The sequence below is a fragment of the Eriocheir sinensis genome, chromosome 3 (genome assembly GCF_024679095.1).
Source record: "Eriocheir sinensis breed Jianghai 21 chromosome 3, ASM2467909v1, whole genome shotgun sequence".
NCBI classification, from domain to species: Eukaryota; Metazoa; Arthropoda; class Malacostraca; order Decapoda; family Varunidae; genus Eriocheir; species Eriocheir sinensis.
The window spans coordinates 21901756-21929651 of NC_066511.1; the positions used below are offsets into that span (position 1 = coordinate 21901756).

The 27896-nt window shown below is 37.7% G+C and overlaps 1 protein-coding gene across 1 annotated transcript; it reads left to right on the forward strand.

Moving 5' to 3' along the window:
• The first annotated feature begins 402 nt into the window (after window positions 1–402).
• Window positions 403–27112, forward strand: LOC127006555 (cullin-4A-like). Its single transcript, XM_050876536.1, has 14 exons — window positions 403–867; window positions 6616–6795; window positions 7704–7893; window positions 8129–8317; window positions 8630–8776; window positions 9364–9550; window positions 10418–10610; window positions 11878–12014; window positions 12979–13143; window positions 13644–13811; window positions 14538–14693; window positions 15169–15339; window positions 15487–15639; window positions 19927–27112. Exons 1-14 carry the CDS (start codon window positions 627–629, stop codon window positions 20020–20022), a joined length of 2373 nt encoding a protein of 790 aa, XP_050732493.1. The 5' UTR covers window positions 403–626; the 3' UTR covers window positions 20023–27112.
• Window positions 27113–27896: the final 784 nt, after the last annotated feature.

The window sequence follows — 27896 nt, forward strand, 5'->3', positions numbered from 1 at the left end:
GAATCAGCTCGCATCCGCAAAATAGCTCTCAGAGAGAGGTTCAACTTGCTTACTTGGGCTATATTTCACTCACTGGTATCGTGTACTTTGCCTATTTCGGCGCCAATACATAGCACAAACATTAAAGCTACACCTTCACTCAAGAGAAGGCTTCACAACACACGAATAGGGCAGATTTAAGAAAGAATTACCCCACTTTGATGTTCACTCCGTTCCTACTCGTTTGGTCTGTTGGTATGGTGTGATATTGTCTTCTTGCGGGCAATGTCAACCATCACAAAGATTATAGGTGGACAAACTACAACAAAATCAGGTAAATTAATAGGTTTTCCAGCTTTATATTCCCCAGTGCGCATGCGTAGTGGACAGCAGAGCGACTTATTTCCGCGGGGAGGTATTTCTCGCAACAACGGACCACGGGCACGGAGGAGTCTGCCGCTGAGGTGCTCGAGGTCCTTCGTGCTCGCGTTTTCCGCTGTGTAATTCCTTGCCAAGATGCCTCACGTGGACTTCCTAGGGGCGCGGACTCGTAGGTGATTCCTGTGAAGCTCCCTGCGCGCGCCAGAGACCGAAGTGCTCCAGACAGCGGGGTTCTGGCCGTCCAAATACATGCAGACTCTAAGAGTATGATGTCCTCTCCGAGCTTTGTCAGTGAGAGTGTTACAAACGGCCAGAGGAAAAGGTTCTCGTCGGGCACGCCGGATTGTCCTCACCTGCATAAGAAAATTTGCAGACAGACAGACATGATGGAGAGTCAAAAGTTGGCAAATTTTTCGATGGCGCCCAACGGAGTGAACAAGGCGACCGTGCTGGGCTCCAAGAAGCAAGGCAACGAAAAGAAGATATTGGCCATCAAAAACTTCAGAGGTAATTATCAGGTTGTTGTTTTCGTTGTAGGTAGGTCACAGTGGTCTTGTAAAGGGTATTTGTAGGTGAGGGGACTGCATACCTTATCTAACAAACCCATAAGCTCCTAACCTAAGCTAGTTTAGGGTAACCTAATCTAACGTCATCAGTAGAGTATCCTGGTCCACCAAAATAAAATCCCACTAGAGTAGTTGTAGGGATTGATCCAAGTTTATTTGGTGGTGGAGAGAGAGATACATGTATGGAGTGTGGAGTCTCAGAAGGGAGTGGTCATCTTGCCTTGACATGTACAGTAAGCAGTAGCATATGTAATTTTGTTTAATGAGTTATTAATGGCTGCAAGTTGCCTTGTAAATGGCAAGAATAACACCTGTCTTCAGTGTTTGCCATTTTTTATTGCCTGCCATGTGTATATCCATGTGTATTTTGCCTTGGGCCAACCATCAGGCCCCACCGGGATGAAGCCTACCTGTGCAATAGGCCACGACGTAATCATAATAATAAAAAAAAAACATATCAGCCTGCCAAACTATATTTTTATTAATTTTATTGTAAAATGCCTCATTAATTATTGTTATTATTATTATTACATACTCTTGTTATATTATTTAGATATACCTATTATTCAGAAAATATATAGACTGATTTTCCCACCATCTTAACCCAAACTAACCAAATAATATAACCTTACTTACCTAACCCAACCAGATAACTACTTCTTGCCTTAGTGTCAAAGTTGATCATGTGTGGGAAAGTTGATCATGTGTGGGAGGCAGACACTCATCTTGTGACAGTCTAGTTGATAAAGGTTGACAAAACACAGGCCACAACATCATTAACCCCCTCCCCCCAAACTCACATCCACCATCCCTCCACAGAATCATTTAATATAATCCTACTCTTTCAAACTGTAATATAAATATCCACTTGCCAGGGTTGGTTTGATTTAAATCAATTTAAATCAGAGTAAAAAAATCATGATTTAAATCAAAATTAAATAAACTATGTAAAATCATTGAAGTGTTATATCACGAGTTAAAAATCTTATGATATATATATATATATATATATATATATATATATATATATATATATATATATATATATATATATAGAGAGAGAGAGAGAGAGAGAGAGAGAGAGAGAGAGAGAGAAGGAAGAACATGTGACCCAGTTGTAGAGGAAAAGTATCAAGTCTACATGTCCTGTACTGGTCTTGCAGCAAGTCAGGCACCAGTGAATCATTGCCATCTCTTACAAGAAAAATATTCAATAGCATATAAAAAAAACAATCTATTAGCTCTACTTATGATTTTAATGTGAAAAACTCATCTAGGGTAATGTATAAATATGTATAAATACTGCATGCTGGATAAATACTGCAGACTGGCACTTTCTCCCAGAATTAGAGATTGAAGGGTATAGGTTATTCCACTAAGATTTAATAGGCAGGAAGGGAGGTGGGGTCACACTCTTCATCCGGGACAATCTTAAGTGTGTCACTAATAAATCAATCGAGGTAGACAGCAATACAAAATCCCTCTGGGTAAAAACAATTGGTAAGAAGGAGAAGCTTGTCCTGGGAGTACTTTACAGACTGGCCACCATTAACAGAGATAGTAGGCAACCCCTTTTACAGGAAATTAGTAGGGTATCAAGATATAGGAATGTATGTAATTGTGGCTTTTAATTATAGGAACATAGACTGGGATACTTTATCAGGGGACCAGGAGGCGCAGGATTTGTTAGATGTGATACAGGAAGCAGTTAATTAGAACACCAACAAGGGAAGAAAATATTTTGGATCTGTTGTTAACTAATAGAGAGGACATAATAAGCAACATGTGGTCACAAAGGCCTAAACCTAGAATACCAATATTGAAATACATATGTGACTACTAACCATGTACCGAATCCAGAACAAATTTAGGAAATTGAAAAAAGTAATAAAGAAACAATTACATTTATTATTATATTTCTCCAAAAAAACTGCAATCCTTATGCTATACAGTGGAAATAAAGTCAAACAGATAACCCTCAAAAATTATATTAAAAAAAAAAGTTTGTGAAATGAACAATTTTTCTTAACTTGATGTTAGATGGGTATTATTTCTGAAGGTGTGGTTATATTTTATTAATTAAGCTATGTGTTTTACATACCATACATGGTGCTGCAATAGACAACCTTGAAACTAAAAAAAAAAAAAAAAAAAAAAAAGGAAACCAAGGGTAAAGCATTGCTGTTGCCATACTAAGGGCCTCAAGCAGAGGAAAGGCAAACTGATGGCTTTTTTATTTTATTTTATATATATATATATATATATATATATATATATATATATATATATATATATATATATATATATATATATATATATATATACATACAGCCTGTAGTGCTGTTAGGCTTTCTTGGTGGGACCTGACAGTTGGCCCAAGCCCATTATGGCGCAGGCAAGTGTTCATAATGGTGCCATCTTGCTTGACTCATGCTGCCTCCATAGAGCTCATCTTTGAGTCTCCCTTTTTTAGAGAGAAAATCTAGAGTCCGGGTTGATTGATGGTCGTAAGGAAAGCATGTGGGTAGTCTTATACCACTCGGTGGTGACTGAAAAATCACCGCTGTGGCGGGGAGCAGGACTCGAACCCGCACCTTCGTGAACGCAACGTTGGCACGCTAAGCATTCAGCCTGTTAGATAAATTACACCTGTAGTCTAAGGAATGAAACTACCCTCCTTAGTATTCTATCCCTCTCTGTACTTTCATCTCCATTTTCCATTCTGGCAAATCTGTCTTAGGTGTAGTAAACAGCAGTGGCCTGCACAGGTAGCCTGTGCATGCAGGTGCCCCCAGTAGGGGGAGTGTATGCGTGTGCAATGTTAAAATTTTGAGGGTGTAGGGCAGGCGTGAGTTCAACTTTGAAAATAGGCACTAGTGTTGCCGTTTAGTAGTGGGTGTGGGGCAGGTGCAGGTCAACATGGGCATAAAGGTGGGATTAACTGGGTAGCTGCTTTCATGAGATAAGGGGGTAGGGTTTGAGAGGTCATTTGGTTGGAAGGCAAATTTTTATATGTCCATCTAGGACTCAAGGCTTGTAAGTTGTAGGTGATATTGTCAAATGATTCATGGCACAGTTTTATATTCTGACTGAGATTCTCTAGATAATTGAAAGTGGATGTAGCCCCAGCCAGCCTGGGACAGATACACCCAATGTGTAGCAGTGATTAAAAGGAAAAGGAGGGATGAGGAATAGAGGGCTTATCTGAGCTCAATGTAATACAGTCATACCTCGGTTTACGAGTTTAATTTGTTACATAATTTTGATCGCACACCAAAACACTCGTAAACCAAAGCGAATTTCCCCACTAAAATTAATGTAAATCCCATTAATGCGTCCCATGTCTCAAAAATATATATAAAAATCATTTTACATGTTATTTTATCCAGAATTAATGTAATTTTGCTAACTAATAGCAATAATAAATAATATAAAACACAAATCAGTGTGTTACGGAGACTTGCAATCGCTAATTACGCTCGAGGTGTAGGTTTCACACCGGGGTTTAGCAGCTGCAGTTTCCCTATTTTTGAGGCACCAGAAATATGTTCAACCACCTATGTGAAGCTAACCCGACATATCGTCCGAGATGAAGGGTGAATGGGAGTCACAGTCATGTTCAGGAGGGCATACAAGCCACCAAGGCTTCCACCCCGTTCCTGTTGTGAGCATAGTATCCGTAGTTCCTGTTTTCTTTACATCACCATCCCTTCTAACCATCTTTCTTGGGGACATTGTTAAAGCACAAATTCAATCGGGCATGAGTGCACAGATATTATCTCTATGAGTTTATTACATGGCCTGAAACTAGGGTTGCCAACATGCCACCTTTTCCTTAAAATACGGAATGCCATTTGTTCTGTATTTGGCTGTCTGAATGGTTAAGCAGATAAAATTCAGTATTTTAAAACTGTAATGTGTGCATTTTTCAGTGAACCACAAAACCAGTCCATAAAATTATGTTTGTCAAGTGTTGTTCTGATATACATGTAAAATACGTGTTGTAACGTCCCTCCCCCTTCCTCCTGCCTTCACCAGCATTGGCTGTCAGTCATGGCATACTAGAGAAATTTTAGGGTTGCCACCTGTTCCTTAAAATATGGATTCATTTTGTATTGGAAAATGGGATTTTGCATTCCTTATTTATTTATTTATTTATTTATTTTTTTAATTTTTTTTTGCTCAAGATGGCAACCCCTAACTGAGACTATTCCCATTGTTCTCCTCTTTGAGCACTTTTCTTGCAGTAAACAAAGGGAATCCATGCTCACATCTTTGACTTGTACCAAAAAACACACCAGTCCTCGTCGAAAGACTGACTTGGTTGGCTTGGCTGACGTCAGCCAACAGAGTTAGTCTATCATCAGCATCCTCCCCTCCCCTTCATGAGCTGTCACCCAGCAAGGGTCTGTGGTCCCTCCTCGGAGGGATGTACACGTTTGACCCCGATGGCCTTCATATAGCCCGTATCCCCCACCCTTGAAGTGGTGACAAATTAAAAAAAAACAAAAAAAGACATACAAGCAGGATGCTCGTATACCAAGTCACAGCTTGTAAACCAAGGCATGTTTTGTGATTTTTTTCCTCGTAAATCAAAACACTCGTTAACTTAGGCATTCGTAAACCGAGGTTTGACTGTATTATGGGTCCCACCCCACTGAATCAATAATTGGTAGCAATGTATGTTTAAGGTTTAAAAGTTGAAAACATGCAGTTTTGGTGCACAAGATTTCTCAAGTTTCACTAGTCTGTAACATATTTTTATGCTGAAATCCAGAAATGATAGCTCAGTAATGGTGACATTGGCTCACGTTTACAATTGGTTTGATCTATATTTATGCCATTTTATGTATTTATTCATGCAAATGTTCAGGTAATGTGTGTTCAGGTTTACTTTGGTAAGGATGCAGATACAGTGTAGTCCAGCATTTCCCAACCTGGGAGAAATTTCCCCCTGGTGGGGAAGAAATTTAACCTGAAGGAAATATAAATTACGTACTAGCAATTAGTTGGCAGAAGCAGGGCGTCAGAGCTATGGATTGACTGATTTGTGTTAAGTAAGTAACTATTGTGTTTGGCTACTATTTATTTATTATGTTATTTGTGTTATTAAGCAAGTAAATTTAGTGTTTGGCTACTTTTTTTCTCGTTTACATGAAGAGGGAAATGCGTGTGGTTGAATTTGATGAAGGGGGAAACGACAGAAAAAAGGTTGGGAACCACTGGTGTAGTCCATGAAACATTGTTAACATATTATGCGTTAAGGTTTTTGGTCACAATATACGAATACAGGAACTCGTCCCTATCAGTTACACCTCAAGTTAGTTATACGACCATGTTGCTTCATAATCACTTTTCCAAGAGGATAACCCAATTGTGAAATGGGGGATATTTGTATAAGATTAGTAATATAAAACACTATATTCACCCATACACACCAAGTGTGCTAAATATTTTATAGTTCAAAAAGTCATCTGAAATCTTCACTTATTTAGTTAGGAATGAAGGCGGGATGGTGGTCCCCTACCCCGAACCTCTCCTTGATTGAGTGATGTCACACTTCAGTAGGATTAAAAGTGTGTGTTAATTGTCAGGTCACCAGTGTATGTAATTCTAATTTTCTTTTCTCTTGGGGTTTGTGAAAAACTGAAGTGAATCCTTTTAATGTATGTTTCATTTTCTTTTTCAGTCCATAACCAGCCAGCTGTCGACCACATTGCTGAGTCATGGCGTTTTTTAAGGGAAGCTGTTGTTGCCATACAGGAATCAAGAAAGTTACGGGACAACCTCACACAAGAGGACTTGTACCGCTATGTTGATAACCTCATCACCCAACGCCCACCAGCAATACTCTATGCTGACCTCAGAGGTAATTTCTACAAGCCAATTTCTCTTAGGCATCCAGCATTTAGATTAGCATAGTCATCATATTTGTAAGGTGTTTATCAACCTATATCATGAAAATTTCTTTAGTTGTTGCCTTTATTGTGGACCATTGGATTTTTTTTTTTTTTTCTTTCAAATATTAACTGAACAATTCAGTAATTTTTTTCAAGTTTCTCAGTTCAGTAATATAATACACAAGAAGTAAAACAAAAACACTTCTTAAATGAGTTGGTAGCATATGGAGACAAAGACCAAAGACCAAAAAGAAAGAATTATAAAATATTTTATACGCTTGTAAATAAATGGAGGAGGAAAAAAATGAAACTTTTTGTTGCTCCTGTAGTTGCTATTTTTTTATTGTATTATACTAATGGCCATTTTACAAGCTCTCCCTTATTAAAAATGTCAGCCATTACCAATCTCAAATTTCAATGGCAGCTTCTCTACTCTATGAATTCCAGATACTTCACTTTGTTACTTTTTTTTTTGGCATACTTATGCCATACTATTACTAACAGAAAATGAATTTCTTTGATGCCATTAACTCGTAAAAGTGGTTCATAGAAAGGTTGTATGGAACAGGGTCAGGCATACTAATATTGTTGGAACTGATCCCAAGGTCCTTATGAATGGAGAGCTTATTATATGAATTGTACATATTTCATACACGTTTATTTTCAGGGATATTGGTCTAGAATTGTTTTGAAAGCATATTTTAGAAGAAGTAGTTGTAGAAAACCAGTGTGGTCTGGGAATGCTTGGTTTGACAGTATTCTTGACACCATTTACTTGGATATTTGAGGGTTTACTGCACTTCTGTCTATGTAACATATACACCAAGTTATTGAAAGGATTAATGGTAATGAGGCCAATACCTGATGCACATTTCAGATCTGACGGAGCAGCATATTAAGTCACGACTGAATCAGTTCCTAAGTGCTACCAGTGACCGCCAAACATTTCTACGTCAATTGAATGACTGCTGGACCCATCATTGTCACCAGATGAAGATGGTGTGCAACATTTTTCTAGCTCTTGACAGAGGTTATGTTCTTCAAAATGCTCAGGTTTCTTCAATATGGTAAGTCTCAAGTTTAATTGTTTTACATTGAAGTCTTGAACTTTTCAAATGTTTTAAGACTTAATCAAGTGATAAATCATTGCTAGGCAAATCAGTTCTACCATTCATTCCATATTTTGAGATGAGAAGATTTTGTGTTTACGTCAGCTAACAGCATAAGGCTACAATTACAGCAGTCTTTTTTAGACGGATTGACAAGAAAGTTTTCCACAATTTCATACATGTTTATTTTCAGGGACATGGGTCTAGAATTGTTTCGAAAGCATATTTTAGAAGAGGTAGTTGTAGAAAACCGGTGTGTTGATGGCCTATTGATGATGATTGAAAAAGAACGGTCAGGAGAAACCATCGATAGATCCCTTGTCAAGTCCCTCCTTAGAATGCTGTCCTCGCTACAAGTGTACCATAAAGTTTTTGAAAACAAGTAAGTAAAATTAATTTTGTTTCCTTCAATTGTATGAAAATTGTTATATAGAAGTGGGTGTCATATTTAATCCTCTAACTGTTGGTAAAGAAATGTAACCAAACTTTGTATGTAGAACATTATCTTCTTCCTGCAATGACTTATTGTAAGTTTCAATGATTTTTGGCATATCTTGTATTCACAAGTAAAAAATAAATCAGTGGAAATTATAGCAATTACCTTATTGGCAAGGAATTGTTAAAGGGGAGAGCAGTCCCCAACCTCAGCCTCTTGGAACAGAGAACAAATTAAATGGTTTTCATTACGTTTCAGGTTCTTGATGGCAACTGAGCAACTCTATTTACGTGAAGGACAACGTCTCACCCAAGATAGAGACGTTCCACAGTACCTCCTGCATGTGGACAAGAGGCTTACAGAGGAAAACAACCGAGTTCTTCATTATTTAGATATGTCCACCAAGTAAGGCTCCTGGCATCTTTACTGTAGATATGAATAGGAAAAGTATAATGTGATGATCCGATTGAAAAATACATGTTTTCTTATAAGGTCTTCACTTATTAAAAGCAAAACACAGAAACAAGTCTTTCTTATCTTTTGCTTTACTAATGGCATCGTCATTTATGTTACACTCCCACGTGGGTCTGCCTTCACTTTTCCCATTTCTAAAAAGTAGCATTTCCTAGCATTAAAGTGCATCTTTCATGCTTTCCAGTTATGCTAATCATACAAACCCTATTGTTTCTAAAACATTCAATGCCTTAGATTATGTGTTTGTGCATCTATATTTTTCTGCCCTCCCCTTCAGTAACTAATTCCTCCATTCTTGTATTACTCATGGGAATCACATACCTGCCTACAAATGGAAAGAGGACTGGAATTAGAGGGGCATAGAATAAGTGATTGGAAAAAGTAATCTCGTGTACCATCCCCATATGTTTAGGAGAGGGCAATGTGTAGCTATTAAAAAGATAATTGTAGAACAAATTAGAAGTCTTTTTCTCCTGTATTGTCATATGTACTTTATTTACTTTATTTAATATTTTCAGACGACAGTTGATATACTGTGTGGAGAAGCAGCTGCTAAGTGAACACAAATCTCTCCTGCTCCAGAAGGGACTGGATTCTCTCTTAGACCAGAACCGTCGCCATGACCTTAGTTTGTTGTATAATCTCTTTTCACGCATCAAGGGTGGCCTTGAAGACTTGTGCACTCAGTTTAATGCTTATATTAAGGTAAGATGAGTTTTATTTGTGTGAAATGTGACAACTATGTAACTAGAGAAAGACCTTTCCTAAAATCCTACCTCTTTGTTTGAAGCAAGTGTACTCCATTAAGCTACAAATGTTCTCCAACTTGTTCTGTTTCCCCTGAATTACACACTCTGGGTTGTTACTTTTACTTTTGGTTGCCACCGTTAACAGTTTTCCTCTGATATGACTTGTATCAATGCTTATTTCTTGTTCTGACTTATCATTAAAATATCTTTAATTTTTATCTATCCCAAAGTCTCAGCATTTGTCTCCAATCATCTTTGCACTCTTAGTTTTCTGTCTAGCTTCTGAAGTCCCCAAGTTTCTAGACCTTATGTTAAGACTGGCAGGGTTCACTTATTGCAGGGAGAGTGGCAGCTTGCTGTTCATGATATATTCACCATAAGCATTCCAATTATCTTCCTGATCTCCTCCATGAGCAGGGTTTGCACTACCTGTTTGTCCTAGATAGGTGTATTTCCTTACTCTTTCAAGGAACTACAAGATGTATACAGAGACTAGTGAAGAGAAAAGGAATAGTTTGATGCAAATAATGGTTCAAGTTTCTGTTCTATATTTATTCATTCTCCCTGTCTTTTCTCAACTGTTCATTTTCAAGGACCCCTGGTTGTAAATCTGCATGTGGCTTGATGATCAAAGTCACCCAAATTTGTCTCACACACTGCTTTAATATTTTCAAGTTGCATTGTTTCATCAAACTATTGAAAAAACTTCAGATTTTAATTGGCAATATATAATCCATCACTTCATTATTTTCTAAGTATTTTGTATGCTTATGTAATTGCTTTTCATTTTACTGACTTTAATTTTTGTGTTTTCTTTTTTCAGTCATATGGGAAAACCATTGTGATTAACCCAGAGAAAGATAAGGGAATGGTGCAAGAACTGCTGGACTTCAAAGACAAGATGGATGGCATTGTTTCAGAATGCTTTGGCACCTCTGATAAGTTTGTCCTTGCTCTTAAGGAAGCATTTGAACACTTTATCAATCAGAGGCTAAACAAGCCAGCAGAATTAATAGGTAATTTAGAATTTCAGTGCTGTTTTAAGTTGTATTAGTGTGGAATAATTGTTGTACAGAAGGCAGACAAAAGAATGCATGCTACAAAGTGAGTGATAAAGTTTAGTAGAATTAGAAACCTTTCCCCACAGAAATTGTGTGTTCTCTTAAGACAAAACACACATGGAAATGTTTGTCTGGCAGGAAATCACCTCATTCATTCTCATTCCGATTCTTGGCATTTCACATTATATATATATATATATATATATATATATATATATATATATATATATATATATATATATATATCCTTGATATATATATATATATATATATATATATATATATATATATATATATATATATATATATATATATATATATATATATATATATATATATATATATATATATATATATATATATATATATTTAGATTGCACGAATTCAAAATAGCACGGTGTGAAAAAATAGGGTTTTGTCCTCATATTACACAGATTCCTTAAAATAACACGATTTCAAGAAAATCAAGTTTCGTGCATGTAGTGTATGTACAGTTTACTCCAGCACTGGGGGTGATCATCCTTACATTGCACGAAATTTACTTTGCACGGTTCCTTCTGGAACGCATCTATCGTGCAAATCAAGAATATATATATATATATATATATATATATATATATATATATATATATATATATATATATATATATATATATATATATATATATATATATATATATATATATATATATATATATATATATATATATATATATATATATATATATATATATATATATATATATATATATATATATATATATATATATATATATATATATATATATATATATATATATATATATATATATATATATATATATATATATATATATATATATATATATATATATATATCCAGTGTTGTCATATATACTGTGCTTTATGAAGCTCCGCCTCCGTGGACTAGTGGTCAGCGTGCCTGGCTACTATTCCATGGGCCTGGGTTCGAATCCCGGCCCGGGCAGTCAGCGTGCAGCTCACCCAGCTGTTCATCCTTCCTCTTGGGCTGGTCGATAAATAGGTACCTGGGGAAACCTGGGGAAGGTAAACTGTGGTAACCCGGATGTCACACTGGCCCTGTGTCCCGGGGTAATGGGCTCCCTCCCACCACAGGCTCAAGGGCCAATGTTACGGAGATGAGCACCGAGGCCACGCGCTGCTACAGCGTGTGTCCCCAACTTTACCTTTATGAAGCTGAAAAGTGATTTCTCCTATGCAGCCAAGTTTGTAGACAGCAAGCTTAGGGCTGGCAACAAGGAAGCAACAGAGGATGAATTAGAGCGCCTTCTTGACAAGATAATGGTTCTCTTCAGGTTCATCCATGGCAAAGATGTATTTGAAGCCTTCTACAAGAAGGTAATGTTTATGAAGAAGTATTTTGTAGGAAGATTATTTTTTTCAAATTACCCATACATTTTCCTTCAGATTGATTCTTGAAGACTGTGAGGGAATATTTAATATCAACATTTACAGGTGGTTCAATTAATTACAGCCCAGTGCAGTTATAAGCATGTTGTTGTAGTATGAATTATTTTCACTCCTGTCCTGGCATTGCTGTAACCACTGTGGCCAATTTATATTTATTTTTGTAATCATTATTATTTTCTTATTTATTTGTTTATTTTTTATTTATTTATTTTTTATTTATTTATTATTTTTTTTTTTTTAATTTATTTATTTATGTGTGTGTGTGTGTGTGTGTTTGAGAGTTGCAACAATGTGAACCAATTTGAAGAGTTGGATTGCTAGAAACTGAAACCCTCAAGGGCTACCATAACTTGCATACAGTAGCTGAATCCTATCTTTGCTTTCACAAGTTGGGCTCTTCAGTAGCTACACTATTTTTTTTTATCTTTCCTGTGAACAGCTGTTCAGTTTTGGTGCCCCTATTACAGAAAGGATATTGATTCCTTAAAGGCAATTAAGAGAAGAATGACTTAAATGATTCAAGGAGTTAGAAACTTAGTGCATGAAGACTAAAAAAATAATTTCATTCTTTGGAAAGACATAGACTGTGAGGTAATTAAATGAAGTTTGTAAATTGGTTAGTGTTGCTCTGAGTAAGCCTCCAGGAAGGCACCCTCCTCATACCAAGCACCTCCCAGCCCTATCCACTGAGTTGCTTTCATCATCTTTGTGGGTCAACTTCTTATTAGTGTACCATGGATTTATCTTGACTTCTAAATGTAAGAACTAATTTGATTGCCAAGAGGATCAGTTGTTTGATAATTGTCTGGAAATTTTTCTTTTATCTCTACCATTTAGCACATGTTGAATAAAAATAATTACAGTGCCTCAGCATGTGTATCTTATCCTTCAGGACTTGGCGAAAAGATTGTTAGTCGGAAAGTCTGCCAGTGTTGATGCAGAGAAGAGTATGCTGAGCAAGCTGAAGCAAGAATGTGGCCCTGGTTTCACAAGTAAACTAGAAGGCATGTTCAAGGATATGGAACTTTCCAAAGACATTATGCTTGCCTTCAAACAGGTAAGCTGTTATTCTTTGTTTGTATTAAGCAAACGATATGCCCAAGTTGAATATTCTTCACGCATCCAGATCAGATTTTAATTAGTTTTTAGATTTTTTTTTTTTTTTTTTTTTTTTTTTTTTTCCATAGCACTTGATTTGTAGCTGTAGTATTGACAGTTGATTTTCATGTGGTTTATATAATTGTTCAAAGGGCAATGTATTTGAGCTACAGGCTCAAATGACAAGTGATGGAATTTAGCCCGAAGACAAATCTTAGCAGTCTTGTATTCCCAAATATGATGTTGATGACCTTCATCATCCTAGCCACACACTACCTTACTACTGCTGGTCATGACCCAGATATGATGATCGCAAAAATATCTTGTCTTGAATATTGTATTACTGGCTAAGGTTAATTTTTCTCGACCAGTTTATTCCTGCAACTAACGTCTGGTCCTTTTATCAGAAGCACCTTTTTCTTGGTGGGGTATAGATTCATGGATGAGGGTCTTTTCCAGAATTCACATGTGAGCAGCACTCCAATGGAGCTCAATGTCAACATACTGACCATGGGATATTGGCCAAATTACCCTGTGATGGAGGTCAACATGCCTCCAGAAATGGTGAATTATCAGCAGATATTCACCAAGTTTTACCTTGCCAAACACTGCAATAGAAAGCTTCAGGTAAGATTGGTGGGAACATTTATATTTCAAATACTTTTTAATTTTCTTTGTTACATTAATTCCTACTTCTTATATATATAATATAGATGGCAGTCTTATATCAGGATTATCAAACATCCCTGTTTGCAGAGATGTGTTAGACAAAACAGTATAATTATAAACAGATGGTTATTACACTTTAGCATGCACTATTCTGAAAAACTCCAGCTCCAGACCACAGTTTCCTGATATGGGCTTTCACCATAATTCTTCTTTATAACACCTGTCTAATGCATCCAAACCACAGTGCCATAAACCATGACATCTAATCGCACAAATTTTAGCTCGCTTTTCAACCTCCTGGACATCCAGATCTTTATGAAACGGAGATATTTTTCACTGTCTCCTTCCTCCTTCATGGTTATTCCCATAGACTGTCTCCCTCCTCCTCCTTCATGGTCTCTTGTTAACCTTTGTTTCCTCCACTCTGAACCCATACATCCTTTTAACTTTTCTCCCCTCATCCATCCTTACTAACTGTCCAAACCATCATAACCCCTCATCAACTCTCTACCTCCACCTACAAGGACACATGCTCTGCTCCTAATTATATTCAACAGCGTTCCCACTCCATACTTCTTGAGCAACTACCACATCTGTATTATAATTATTATTATTATTATTATTATTATTATTAATATTAATATTAATTATCTAATATCTATTCATATTTGCATTTCCTTTCAGTGGCAACCAACACTTGGTCACTGTGTTTTGAAAGCAGCATTTCCTCATGGGCCTAAGGAACTTCAAGTATCCCTTTTCCAGGCCTTAGTGCTTTTACTCTTCAATAAAGTTGACACTCTATCTCTAACAGAAATAGCAACAGGCACGAATATTGAGGTTAGTAGGGTGGTGTGAAATGCTAACTGCTAAGCTTAATTCTGTTCTGAACAAGCTATATAATGTGGGGAAATACAAAAGCAAATGCTGACCTTTTGTCATTTATATTTTTTTCACATATATCTTCAGTGATTTATGATTTTAGATCTTATTTTCACACAGTATGTTCTTGATTTTGTGTACTAGTATGTGTATTTACATCCAGGCTGCTGGTAACTTTTATTTGTCTATTTAACCTCTTTTTTTTCTTGGATTCATTTATTTTCTGTGAGCTTCTCTTAACATGATGGCTTTGGAAAGATTCTAATCTTCCTGTATCAGTAAGAATCCATTGATTGTAGATCACATGGTCTGAAAATCTTGATGATCTGGACCACCTTCTCATTGACAGGAAGACTCGGATCATGTTAGTAAATAAATCCAATCAACGCCAGTAGCTTGTAGTTATCTAACCTCTGTTTTCTCATGTATTTAGGATGGTGAACTTCGTCGCACACTGCAGTCCTTAGCATGTGGCAAGGCAAGGGTACTACAGAAAAACCCTCGAAGCAAGGATGTCCATGATGATGATAAATTCCTTTACAACAAGGAGTTCACCAATCAACTCTTCCGCATCAGAATTAACCAAATCCAAATGAAGGAAACGGTAAGTTTCACAGTAGTAGGGATCAAGCCCTGAGAAACATTGAAACTGTAGTCCTAAAAGAAAAGATTGTCCAGTGAAATACTACATATTCATGCTCAGAAGTCAGCAGGATCCTCAAGGTCTGAAAATTAAACATTTTTATTTCAGAGTGAAGAGCAGCAACAGACAGAGGAAAGAGTATTCCAAGACCGGCAGTATCAAATTGATGCTGCCATTGTTCGGATCATGAAAATGAGGAAAGTCCTGCCACATAACCTTTTGATCACTGAACTGTACAATCAGTTGAAGTTTCCAGTTAAAGTAAGTTTTTGTTCAATTAATTTATCTTGTTTTTACTAATTCACTCAGTTTATGTATATATTCATTAATCTAATTATTAATCAACCATTTATTAGTTGCTCCAGCCTACAACTATCAGTTTTTTGTACTTTCTTGAATGCCACTTGATTAGTGTAGGAAAAGACAAGTTCAGTTGACCTCTGGCCATGTGCAGGAGCATGTGGTGAAGAGACTAAAGGTCTGGATACAGGAGCAGCAGGCAGAATGTAATGATAAAACCAATTTTGCTTATTGGCTCTATTAGAATCAAGTCCAAAGACACACAATTCAATGGTACATAAAAATTTATATGGTGAGCTACATAAGTATATACTATATAGCCAGCCTTGATACTGTTTTGTGAGCATGGGGTGGCCAGAATGCACCCATAGACCTTCAAGTCATGGCCTGGAGAAATGTGTGGATGAATGCATGTATTTACCCAGTCGTATTAACCTTGTAGTTTTACAGGGCCTGGGCTTACGCTCGTGTGGTCCCATCTCCATATCTGTACAGTCACCTTTCGATTAATGCGAGGGTTACATTCCCGGAGATGTCGCGTTATTTAAACATAATTTCCTTATAGGAAACAATGGTAATAGGGGGGGGGTTACATTCCTGGACACTGGGAAAGTCTGCCTATTTTGGGGATTTTGTTACTCTAACCTTTAAAAAAAACATTATTATACATTAGTAGGTCACGGAAACAACAAAAACACATGTTCTCAATTTATATAAATTTGTTCTTCACCTGTGTCGGCCACCATTCCTCCTTGATCTTGATGTCACAGGTGGCTTGGGATTTCTCCCCAGCCAGGCCTTTGTATCGGCAACTCCTGTAAAAGAAAACAAAAACATGTGTAAAGTCTGTGTTCTACTCGGGGCAAGGTATCATTCCCTACATCTTGCACACCACATGCTCTCCAGGAACTCTTTCACTGCCTCAATCACTCTTCCATTCGTCTCTCCACTCAGCCCCAGTAGCAGCACCATCCGCTCCCTTCCAGTCCTCCCATTCACCTCACATCCCATCTCACTCAGAAATACCTGCATCATCTTCGTTCTCTCTGTCATACTTCTTACATTTACCCCGTGCTCCCATCACCAGCCGCTCCCTTCACCTCACTTGCCTCCTTCCTCTTCCTTTGACTACCCATGCTATTGGTGACAAAGATAACTCCTTGAAGTTAAAGTTTTCTAAAGAAAGAATTGCTACATTACATTTGCAAGTCACTGACAACAAAAACACGTCCTCACACTCACCATCACTTTGTTGATGTGTCACTAGTCGTCGTCTTCTGCCGAATCCTCACTCCGCTCTCCCTTCTCCCTCCAAACCCCGTCCTTCCACCTCCTGTGAGGAGGTGGAAGGATGCTTGGGTCCCATAGTAGAGGTCAAAATGCAGTGTACGTATACCAGAGGAACGTTCCACTCACAGTGCCGGCTAGCTTCAGACTGAGACAGCATCTCCGCGCTGTGACGTCATCGATGAAACTTGTTAAATCGAACATATCGCGTTAGTTAAACGTATCTCCTTAAATATCAACTCGTGTTAAATCAAAAACGTGTTATTTAAACTTGTGTTAATCGAGAGGTGACTGTATTTGTCCAGCTTTTCCCTAAAGTTGTGTACACTCTTCGCCGATACTACATCCACACTTAGTCTGTTCCAAACCTCTATGTTTCTTTGCGGGAAGCTATATTTCTTTGTCTCTCAAGCATCTTCCTTTTCTCAATTTTTTACTGTGTCCTTGTGTGTTGCTGGTGTTTCTTCTTTCTCTTAGTAGTAACTCCTCATTGTCTACTACTTCCATTTTATTCCATAATTTATAGATTTATATTAGGTCTCCCCTTTCTCTTCTTTGTTCCAATTCCATTGTCTCATTGTCTTCATATGACAATCCCTCCAGTTCTGGAACCATTTTTGTTGCCATCCTCTGTATTCTTTCTAGTTTTTTACGTGTTTCTTCTTATGGGGAGACCACACAGTTTCCGCATATTCCAATTTTGGTCTAATCATAGTGGTTATTATCTTTTTCATCATATCCTTATCCACGTAGTGGAATACTATTCCTATAGTTCTTACCATTCTATATGCATCACAGAATATCCTATTAACATGACTTTCAGACTGTTGATTATCTTGTATTGTCACTCCCAGATCTCTCTCTTCTTGAACTTTTAATATTTCTTCATCTCCCATTCTATATGTCCATTTTGGTCTCCACTCTTTCCCATTTCCATTACATGACATTTCTTCACATTGAACTCCATCTCCCATTTCATTCCCAAATCTTATTTAGGTCCTCTTGCAGAATTTCAGTCTTTACTGTTTAATATATGTCTCAGCAATTTCACATCGTTTGCAAACAGCCTCATGTGACTGCTTACTTTCTCTGGCATATCATTTATATATACTAGGAAAAGTATTGGTGCCAATACCGATCCTTGAGGCACTCCACTATCTACAATTCTCCATTCCGATTTCATGTCCTTTACCACTGTTCTCATCTCTCTTCCCCTTAAGTAACTTTCCATCCAGTTCTTCATTTTCCCTTTCAATCCTCCTCTATTTTCCAACTTCCATAGTAGTCTTGTATGTGGAACTTTGTCAAAAGCCTTCTTCAGGTCCAAATACACGCAATCTACCCATCCATCCCTCTCCTGTGTTATGTCTGTCACTCTTGAGTAAAAGCTCAGTAAGTTTGTTACACATGAATGCCCTTTTCTAAAGCCATACTGTTTTTCTGCAATTATATTGTGTTCTAGAAATTTTGTCCATTGTTTCTTTATCACTTTCTCACATATTTTACAAACTATACTGGTCAATGATACTGGTCTGTAGTTCAGAGGTTATTCCTTTTTCCCGCTTTTATATATAGGGACCACCTCAGCCCTGTGTGGGCCAAATGTTGTTGTGACACCATATTGCATTAGTTATGCCTTGTCTAAGCATTTCAACCCCTTAATAATGTAAGGCAAGGATATCAGTGTTTTTTTCACCTGTGACTGAGGCATAGTAAGTGCTAACTTGTATTCTTTTTTGTCAATATAAGTTTATTTAATTTAACCATTGTATTTTGGTCACTCATCTATGACCATACTTGGTGAAAGTGGCCAAGAGGTGTCTCTATACATCATTAACATTTATTAATTCACAAGCATTACACTCAGATTTGTCCTTGATTTTTAGAGACTATGGGTGCTATTATTCAATAAGATTGGTTAGTGTCATGATAAATAATTGAACATGTATGTATATTTAATTTCGTCTACTAAATCATCATTGCGCATTATCACAGTACAGGTAACTCGATTAACGCGAGTATTGTGTCCTTGAAGAGGTCGCGTAAATCAAAAACAATGTAAATCAAACAAGAGGTAGGTTTCTATCGAAAAATAAATATTCACTTCATTCAGTGGAGAGAGAGAGAGAGAGAGAGAGAGAGAGAGAGAGAGAGAGAGAGAGAGAATATATCCATATCACCGAGATATCCACTCAGGCACTCAGTCTCGGCCTCACTCGTGTGAGGAAGAAATAAGGGACACCATGAGCGACTGGCTAGTATTGGTACCGGTACTGAGCATTCTGGTACTGGTACTGTACAGCTGGTACCATTAGTACCAGTACTGGTACTGGTACCTGCCCACCCCTATTGTTGAGTAGCGTGGCAGTGTGGGTACTGTATTGTTGTTCAAGTGGCGAGCGGGAAGAACTGAGCTCAGCTGTGTGGCCGCGGCGCCGTGTGAGTCCAGTTGTGTGAGACATCCATAAAATATCGCGTACAAGTGAAAAAACGTGTTAATTAAACATTTATTTGGATTTTGGACCCTGCGTTATTTCAAAAACGCGTAAACCAAACACACATAAATCGAGAGTTACCTGTACTAGAACACTTAAAATATATTCTAAATCCCAGTTTTATCTTATAAAATGCAAAGATGCCAATGCAACAGTGTTAATGGTTTTTTTTTATTTAAAGCAAAATGTGTGTGGGCACTACATAAGACAACATATTTAATTCATTTCTCATCAGATACTTATAGTATATTTTTGTAAACCCAGAAGGCTTGAATCTTGAGTTGTCTTTTCAATATGAAAAATTCACTACTTACTACCTTACTATATTTTAGTACCATAAAAACAGGTTATGATGTGATTATTTTCACCTTCATTCACCATCCTCAACCACACAAAGCAAGATTACTCCTATTTTAAAGTTTTGTTTTAAAGGCCACAAAGTATTGACCATACTTTTTTTATTCAGCCTGCAGACCTGAAGAAGAGGATAGAGTCCCTCATCGACCGAGACTACATGGAGCGAGACAAAGACAACCCCAACACCTACAACTATGTGGCATAATTCATCCCACATGTGCTGCTGGTATCCTTGTGATATTTCTGTATCATTATAACAAGAAGTGAACATTGTAACTTACTGGTAGATGATGAGTTAGTTATGAGTCTGTGTAATATTACTTAACATGTAACACATTTAAAGCATTAACTGCAAATGAACTGTTTACATCTCTGAGATAACATAAGATTATTGTGTCCTTTCCAAAATTACCAAAGAAATTCGTGGGAAATTTGCAAATGAATTACAGACAGGAAATATCCATTCCCTTCTGCGTAAACTGACACTAGGTGAGGATAAAGGACTTTACATCATATTGCTTGAAGGCACTAGAGATTTCTTCTGTTTGTCATAGTTCTGAGTGACCGCATTGCAATTCACTGTTTGTAATAGCATGCTATTTTACTTTCTCCTCAATTGTCAATGTACTGTACTTTTTAAAGTTATTTTCACACATAGATACAGAAGGTTGAGTTGGATATGGAAATCGAACCTTCTTCCTCCTTTCCCCAGAGGTCAAAACTCTGAGAAAAATCCTGTGCCTGTTCAGGGTTCAGTTTGCCCAAGCACGTATGTTTTGTTGCGGGAATGGCTGTATAGAATGCATATTCATGATGTGTGTGTGTGTGTGTGTGTGTATATGTGTGTGTGTGTGTTTACCTAGTTTCAGTATACAGGATTTGAGCTCAAGCTTGTTCTGTCATGTCTCCTAATTTGTTTTGTCCAGCTTTATTTTGAATTCATAAGTTATTAACTCTTAATTATCAATGTATCCAGACTTCCAAGTATCAATGATTCTATTGGGAAGCCATACTGTCTGCATCATATTTTTCTCAGATTAATTCATGTCCCCTTGTCCTTCCACTATCCCTTACCATCAAGTCTTTCTTGTCTACATGCTCCAGGCCCTTTGTGAGTTTAAATTCACCGCTTTTCTTTCTTGCAATATAGGCAGCTCCGGTTTGTACAGTTTCTCATTATATTGCATTTCATTTAAGCTTGGTATAATTTTACTTGCCACTCTTTACATTCTTACTAATTTGTGTATGTTTTTTCAGCCGAAGTGATATGATGTTATATCAAGGGCTTGGCCTGTTTGGTCTAGGGTGGACTAACCGAAAAGCATGTCACACTGAAAATATTATATTACACAATATATTAAAAATAAAGCAGAACACAACACAAGTGCAAGTGAAATGAAGGCGAGCATCAGGTTACAAGCACTTGGGAAGAAAACAGACAGACTAAGCACAGCAAGCACACCTACTCCCATCCAGGCAACTCAACACAAACTCCTCACTCTCCCCTTTAACACAAAGCAAACATATATGTCGATATACAATACTGGGCAGAGAACAATAAAAACATTAACCCTTGCTCGTAACACAAACCCAACACAGCACCCTGCCTGATGCTGCACTCGTACTCGCACTGCGGCCACATCCTAAGCTCAGAGAGGGAGAGAGAGTGATAGATCACCCTTAATATATATATATATATATATATATATATATATATATATATATATATATATATATATATATATATATATATATATATATATATATATATATATATACACACACACACACACACACATATACCTTGTGTGTGGTAGGGTGGCATATGACCCTGAAGTTGGAGTACCATGGAAGAAATTTGTTGATGAACTAGTCTGTTGTGCAGCAGATACAAATAACTTGCCTTAACCTAGGGAATCTTTCACAGTTTATCACTAAATATTACACTTTATTAACAAGTGACATTGATTGCCATAATCACACTGCAGCTGCATATTCTAGTCTTAATCTTATCATAGATGTTATCAATATTAGCATTTTTTTTCTATATATAATTAAATACCACACTAGTATTTGTCAACAACCTAAAGCATTCCAGTTATTTATATGCTTTTATGGAGAAAGGTGGTTTTGTTATATCACTCCTAGGTCTTTCATAGTTTTCTTTGCTAAGAGCCTCTCTCCCTATATTATACTTCTATTTGGGTCTTTCCTTACTCTTCCATTTCTAAAATGTAACATTTCTTAGTATTAAAGTACATTTTTAGTACTTAACTCTAGTGAAGCAATTTATCTAAAGCCTTTTGTAGTTCTTTACAAGAAATGCCTTTTATTAACTTCACAAGTTTTGTGTTATCTGCAAACAGATTTGTATAGCTTGTTAACCCATTTGTTAAGTCTTTGGCCTACATCAGAAACATAATTTGCTAGTACCAAACTTTCCTGCACTGCTTGTTATTGTCCTCCATGAGGATGCCCTGTTCATTATGACCTCTCTCATCTGTCTTTCTGTCAAGTAACTCTCCATCCACTTGAACTAATTTCCCTGCACTCTTCCTTAGGTTTTCTGTTTCCAAAGGAGTCTTCTGTAGCACTGTCAAAGATTTTATTTTTAATATCTGGGTAGATGCTGCTCTGATACCAGAAAATTTTCTTTCAGGAGCCAAATCTATATTCTTTATGATTCACATGGGTCACAATCAAACTTGTTAGTGATACCAGCCTGTGGTTAAGTGGAGTTTTTTTTATCCTTGTTCCCATGTTTAGTGGGTGCTGGTTTGTGCTTAGCTCTGTAAAAGTTTCTTCTCTTATAAAGACCATTTGCAATCTTTCATTCATGGTTTCACATATATCTTCCATTTTCTCAAATGTGTTACTTACCCTTAAGTGATCCCTTGCTCTCATTTTGCTGTTTACAAATCTAAAATAATCTAGATTCATCTTACCATTTAGTTGCAATTTTCTTTTCATAATTTCTCCTCATCATATCTCCAAATATTACTTCCCTTATGTTGTACCTTATCACTTCATTCCAAACTTTATTCCTATTTTCAAATGCCTCCTGGCATCTGTTGTTTAACCATTCTTTTAATTTCACAAAAGGGGTTAAATACAGAGGTATATGTATCTTCTCACTCCTTTTTGGTAGATATTCATAAAAAATGCCATATTTACTGTTGACTCCACCCTTTGCCCTCATTTAACTTTTTCAAAATACTTTTAAGTTTGCACTTCTGTAACTGTGCTGGTCTTACTTGTGTACCTCATCTCTTTCTAATGCACATCCCAAGGACACTTCCATTTCAATCATCAGGTTTTCACCCTTCCCCAGAGGCCATATATGCAGTACTTTCCCAAGTTTCGCGATCCTTGAGTTTCGCGCTCAATCCTAAATTCTTCTGTCCACCCAGCAGTGAATGGGTACCAGTTATTAATCAGGGGTTGTGTCCTGTCTCCTGGGATCTGTTCCCTTCTATAATTCCTTCCCCCTCCTGTCTCTCTCCAGCATATGACCACAGATGTTGCGCCGACTAAACAAAACTTTCCAACGTTCCTAAATTCTTACCATCCCGACTTTTGCGCATTATCGCCTCAAGTTTCACGCTGCTTTGACATATACGGGTCACCTCTACTTACCGTCGGCGTCACGTATGCTGCCGTAAGGCTGTGTCACACTGGCCATTTTCCTTCAACTGATGGGGCTGTTGGCAACTGCAGTTGCCCGTGTGCCCAACTGGGAACGAGTTGTCAGTTGTCCGTACGGATGGAAAACAGATGGGGGTACAAGCAACCGCGGGGCTGTATGTAAACAAACAGATGACGGCAGTGGCTGAGGAGTGAGGAGAGTTGGAAAATGGCCAACCAAGAAACTCGATAAGTAGACAGGCAGAGCTGCTTTGTTTACTATTTAATCGATACAGGGCAACGGCTTTGTTTACGTTGTGAATACGGACAACCAACCTAGGCCGTGTGTGATGCACACCCAGTAAAGTTGGAGTTACCAGTAGCCCCTATCACCAACGTGGTTGGAGGAAAAAGGCCCAGTGTGACACCAGCAGCTTAATGGCATGGTCACACAAGCTAGTTTCTCGGGAATTTTCCACGAAAATTGTCTCCCGACAATTTTCTGCTTCAAATTTATCCTCAAGTTGGTCACATAGAGGACTGTTGCATTCTGGGATATATCAGCTGAAAAGCAAAACAAACAATGGATCCAGACATTGCAGAGTTTGCTTAGTGGTGTTTGCTGAAGAAAAAGAAAAAAAATGAAAAGAAATCATTTATTGGTTCGTGATTGGTTAGCTTGGAGACAAAGGGAGAGTGTGTTACAGCTTGCTACCGTTAAATTGCTACGAGAACTTAACAGTGAGGACCCAGACACGATGAGGCAGTGGCTACACTTGGATGAGACTCAAGTCCAAGACCTGCTCAACCTGATTACTCCAGGCTTATCTAACTTGTGGAACTCATTGTGGTACTGGAATAAACACGCGGATAGTTACTGAACCGATCAGCTGATACGCTCTTCTTCTTGTGACCACAACTTACCGACCTCACGAGAAAATAACCAATATGCTGGTGACTGAGTTTCTGACTAGAATTTCAATGAGTTTTTCGTGAAATGCAGCTGACTTTGAGTCTCTGTACAAATTTCTCAAAAAACTAGCGGTTGGGTGACCGTGTTCACACATGCTGGGGTGAGATTCCGTGGTAAAAGCTACAAACTAATGATTTAACTATCAACGTTGACTTCAGATTCACAAAGCTTTTGTTTCATCATAGTTAGAGGCCGCTGATTGGATGAGCGCCGTCAATGATGTCATCAGACAAGGCGAATCACAAGTGTGTTTTCAAAACTGTTAGCCAATCGTAAGGCAGCCAGCTGCCTTCAACTGTGGCTTCAAAATGACTCGTTCTCTCTTCACATTTTCTTCCTTTTTACACAGTAAGTCTTTTGAAATAACATGGGAGTAAAGTGGAAAAAAAAAGTCAGCTTCTCCATGGGCCAGAACAAATAAGTGCTTTTTCAGTGTTTTCAATACCCCGAGTTTTGCGATCCGCGAGTTTAGCGCTATACCTGCGGAACGAAGCAAGCGCGAAACTCGGGAGGGTACTGCACATATCTCCCACTTTGTGTGAGTCACTAGTAAGCAAGCCCAATCTTGAGTGTCTTCAAGTGCTCTTATTCTGTATTTTCCTTTACATGTTGGGCAGCAAATTATTCAATGCCAATTTGAGTAACCTTCCCCAAGATTCCTTATTTTTTCCTGCTAGTTCTTCCTAATTTGCTTCTTTACAATTGAAGTTGCCTGCCAATATCCCTCATGTTGCTCAAGTTTAGGATCCTTAGTACATCCAAGGTTTCACTTTTCTGAGATTCATGTTCTTGGCATGTCTTTTCTGCAGTAGGTGGAGGCACATAAACCATTGCAATGCAATTTACCATATAATTCATTCTCTAATGCCAGTACCTCTGCCACAGTGTCACCTAGCTCAACCCTTTGTGTTCAGACTTCTGTGCTAGACAGTATTATTACTCCTCTACTACTACTACTGCATCAGTATCACCCAGCTTGGTCTGAATGAGATAACATTTGACATTTCTGGCTTAATGTAGTCAAAGAGTTTCAGTTTCTTTAATAAAATCCCATTAACATTACTGTCACGAAACACTACTTTACGCTTGTTTCTTTACACAGTTGATCTCACTAGTTTTCTTTCTTTTGCAATATATTCATGACTTCATGCAGCCGAGCTTTCAACCCTTAACTGTTCTACGATATCCTTAAATTCATGTTTCCCTCTTCTCCATGGTGAAACATCCTTTGCATGCTCTCATTGGCATCGCTAACTGACTCAACTTTCTTAACTGTCATGCATTTTTTTTTCAAATTGCATTTTCCTTTCTCAGTTTATCGGTTTTATTCTTGGACTCCTAATTTCCCTTTTGTAATCTTTTTAATGGCTTCCTTATACTTACCTCAGTACCTGAATATTATCACAAATTCATCACCACTTCCATCTATTCCCATTTTTAACCATGTCAGCTGCTCTTCCTGTTCTATGATACACTTTGCCTGCATGGCCATGTGGCCATCCATGTTAAATTCATCAAAATTACTAATGATCCTCAAGGGGCCACCCATACCAGTCACTCCTTGTCATACCCTTTCACTCCTACCCTGCAATTGTTCATTTTTTTTATTTTTTTACCACCTGCAACTTTTCAAGGAGATAACAGAGTTAGAACATCAATACTTGGACCTGAAGTAACCCAAATTACTTTACACAAGCTGATAATTGATATGGAGACTACTCAAACCCTGTCTACTTAGCTGTACTATATAGGCATTTGCAGGAGCTGATGTGGACTCACCCATTCATGCTGACTGCTCTGCTCTGTGTGTGTGTGTGTGTGTTTGCTTGCATGTGTGTGTGTAATAATAATCAGTTGTTTATTGAGGGTATTCAGCCATGAGCTGAAAATATACAAATAAATGTAAATAGAGTAATGTCAGGGAATGATGATTTTAATTTACACATGAATGCCACAGTGATAGAAGAAATGAAAAGTATAGATAGGCAAAACAAACAAATCATATTAACAATATAGAATTTAGGTTGTAGTATATATAAAAAGGTTGGGGGGGTGGGTTATGCGAAGGGTGGTCATATGTTTGGGAAGGCGTTTATCAGCCTCGCTATAAAAGAGACAATAGTAAGTCTATCTTTTCATGTACAAATGAGTTGAAGAATGTTGTCGTGTTGTGCAAGTTGGGGGAGTGAGTGAGGGGGACAGCAGGTATCGGTGTCACTGAGGTCCCAAACCTTGTCAGATTTGTACAAGAGGTCCTACAGGTGGGACAATCTCAGCTGAGTAGGTGCTCTCTCATAAGGGGTGTAAGAGAATCTGTTTGCAGGCCTGCTTTTGTACTTTTTCCAGCTGACAGTGTTGGGTGGTAATGATGGATGAGGCCCAAGCAGGGAAGGGGGGTGTGTGTGTTTGTGTATAAATGGCAATTTGTCTTGCTGGGCAATCACTCATTCAATGAAAACTTTTTCTTGATGCTATGACTTCCTTCACCCTGCTTGGCACAGGAAATTAGATGACAAGGATATTGAATGTAATTATGCAAAGTACAGGAAAATCACTTAAGTAATGACAGTTTGTTTAATTTTGCTTGGTCATTCAGTGGATTGTTGGATAAAAGTTAAAAGTCATATGGAGAAAATCTATTTGGTATGACCTAAATCATGCTGTTTTACTTATTCAGATTATTAAAGTTAAAAGTCGAGTGGATTATGTGGCTCACCTGATGCTGTCCCTTCCCCCTCTTTTCTTAATTTTTCTGTGTCTTATTTTTTCTTGCTACTTTTATGTGCTTTTTCCTCCCAAGAAGGGTGAATAAGGATAATGGTTTATGACAGATGGGGTTGAAAATAGTGTGCCCTTACAGTGCCCTACTGCAGTTTGCTTTGAAACCTACATACCGATGCATCAGCTCCAACTAGTGGGCCACTGCAGCTCTATTAAAGCATGAAGCCAAATAACATCCTCTTGAATTTCATCTCTACTTTGTGTTGGTTGACCAGGGGGCTACAGTGTAAGACAAGATCCTTGTTCAGGGGTGCGACCTGATTAAGGATTTGAGTCCCAATCCTCTCATTGGTGAGTGCCCAAAATGCTAACTTTTTCACCATCATGCCACAAGCTTTAGTGTGGAGATCAAAGGTAAAAAAAATTGAAAAAATGGTATACAGAATCATAACGTATTATTGGGGTGGACCTGTTCACGTACAGTTTTTACGTGCAAACCAAGATGGCAAGTTCATCTAAAGACCACTGATTAGCCTTTTGCATGATGAGAAAAAAAACATCTCGTAGAAGGACACAACCCTCATTTGCTACCAAAAGGTAGAAAGAGCAACTACAAAAACGACTGATGAGACATTCTAACAGTGGTGGAGACATCCTGACAAAGAGTGGTGTTTTCTTACAATGAAAAGAAATTTGTGCAAATATATGTATGTATATAATAATTACTCAACAGATTGAACAAAAATCCAAGGACATAGCTA

Excerpts from the sequence above, each read along its gene's own strand:
- LOC127006555 (XM_050876536.1), top strand. The coding sequence starts at position 627 with ATGATGTCCTCTCCGAGCTTTGTCAGTGAGAGTGTTACAAACGGCCAG. Across the intron at positions 10,611-11,877 it reads CAAGCCAGCAGAATTAATAG|CCAAGTTTGTAGACAGCAAG; the intron begins GTAATTTAGAAT and ends TCTCCTATGCAG. Across the intron at positions 12,015-12,978 it reads TTGAAGCCTTCTACAAGAAG|GACTTGGCGAAAAGATTGTT; the intron begins GTAATGTTTATG and ends CTTATCCTTCAG.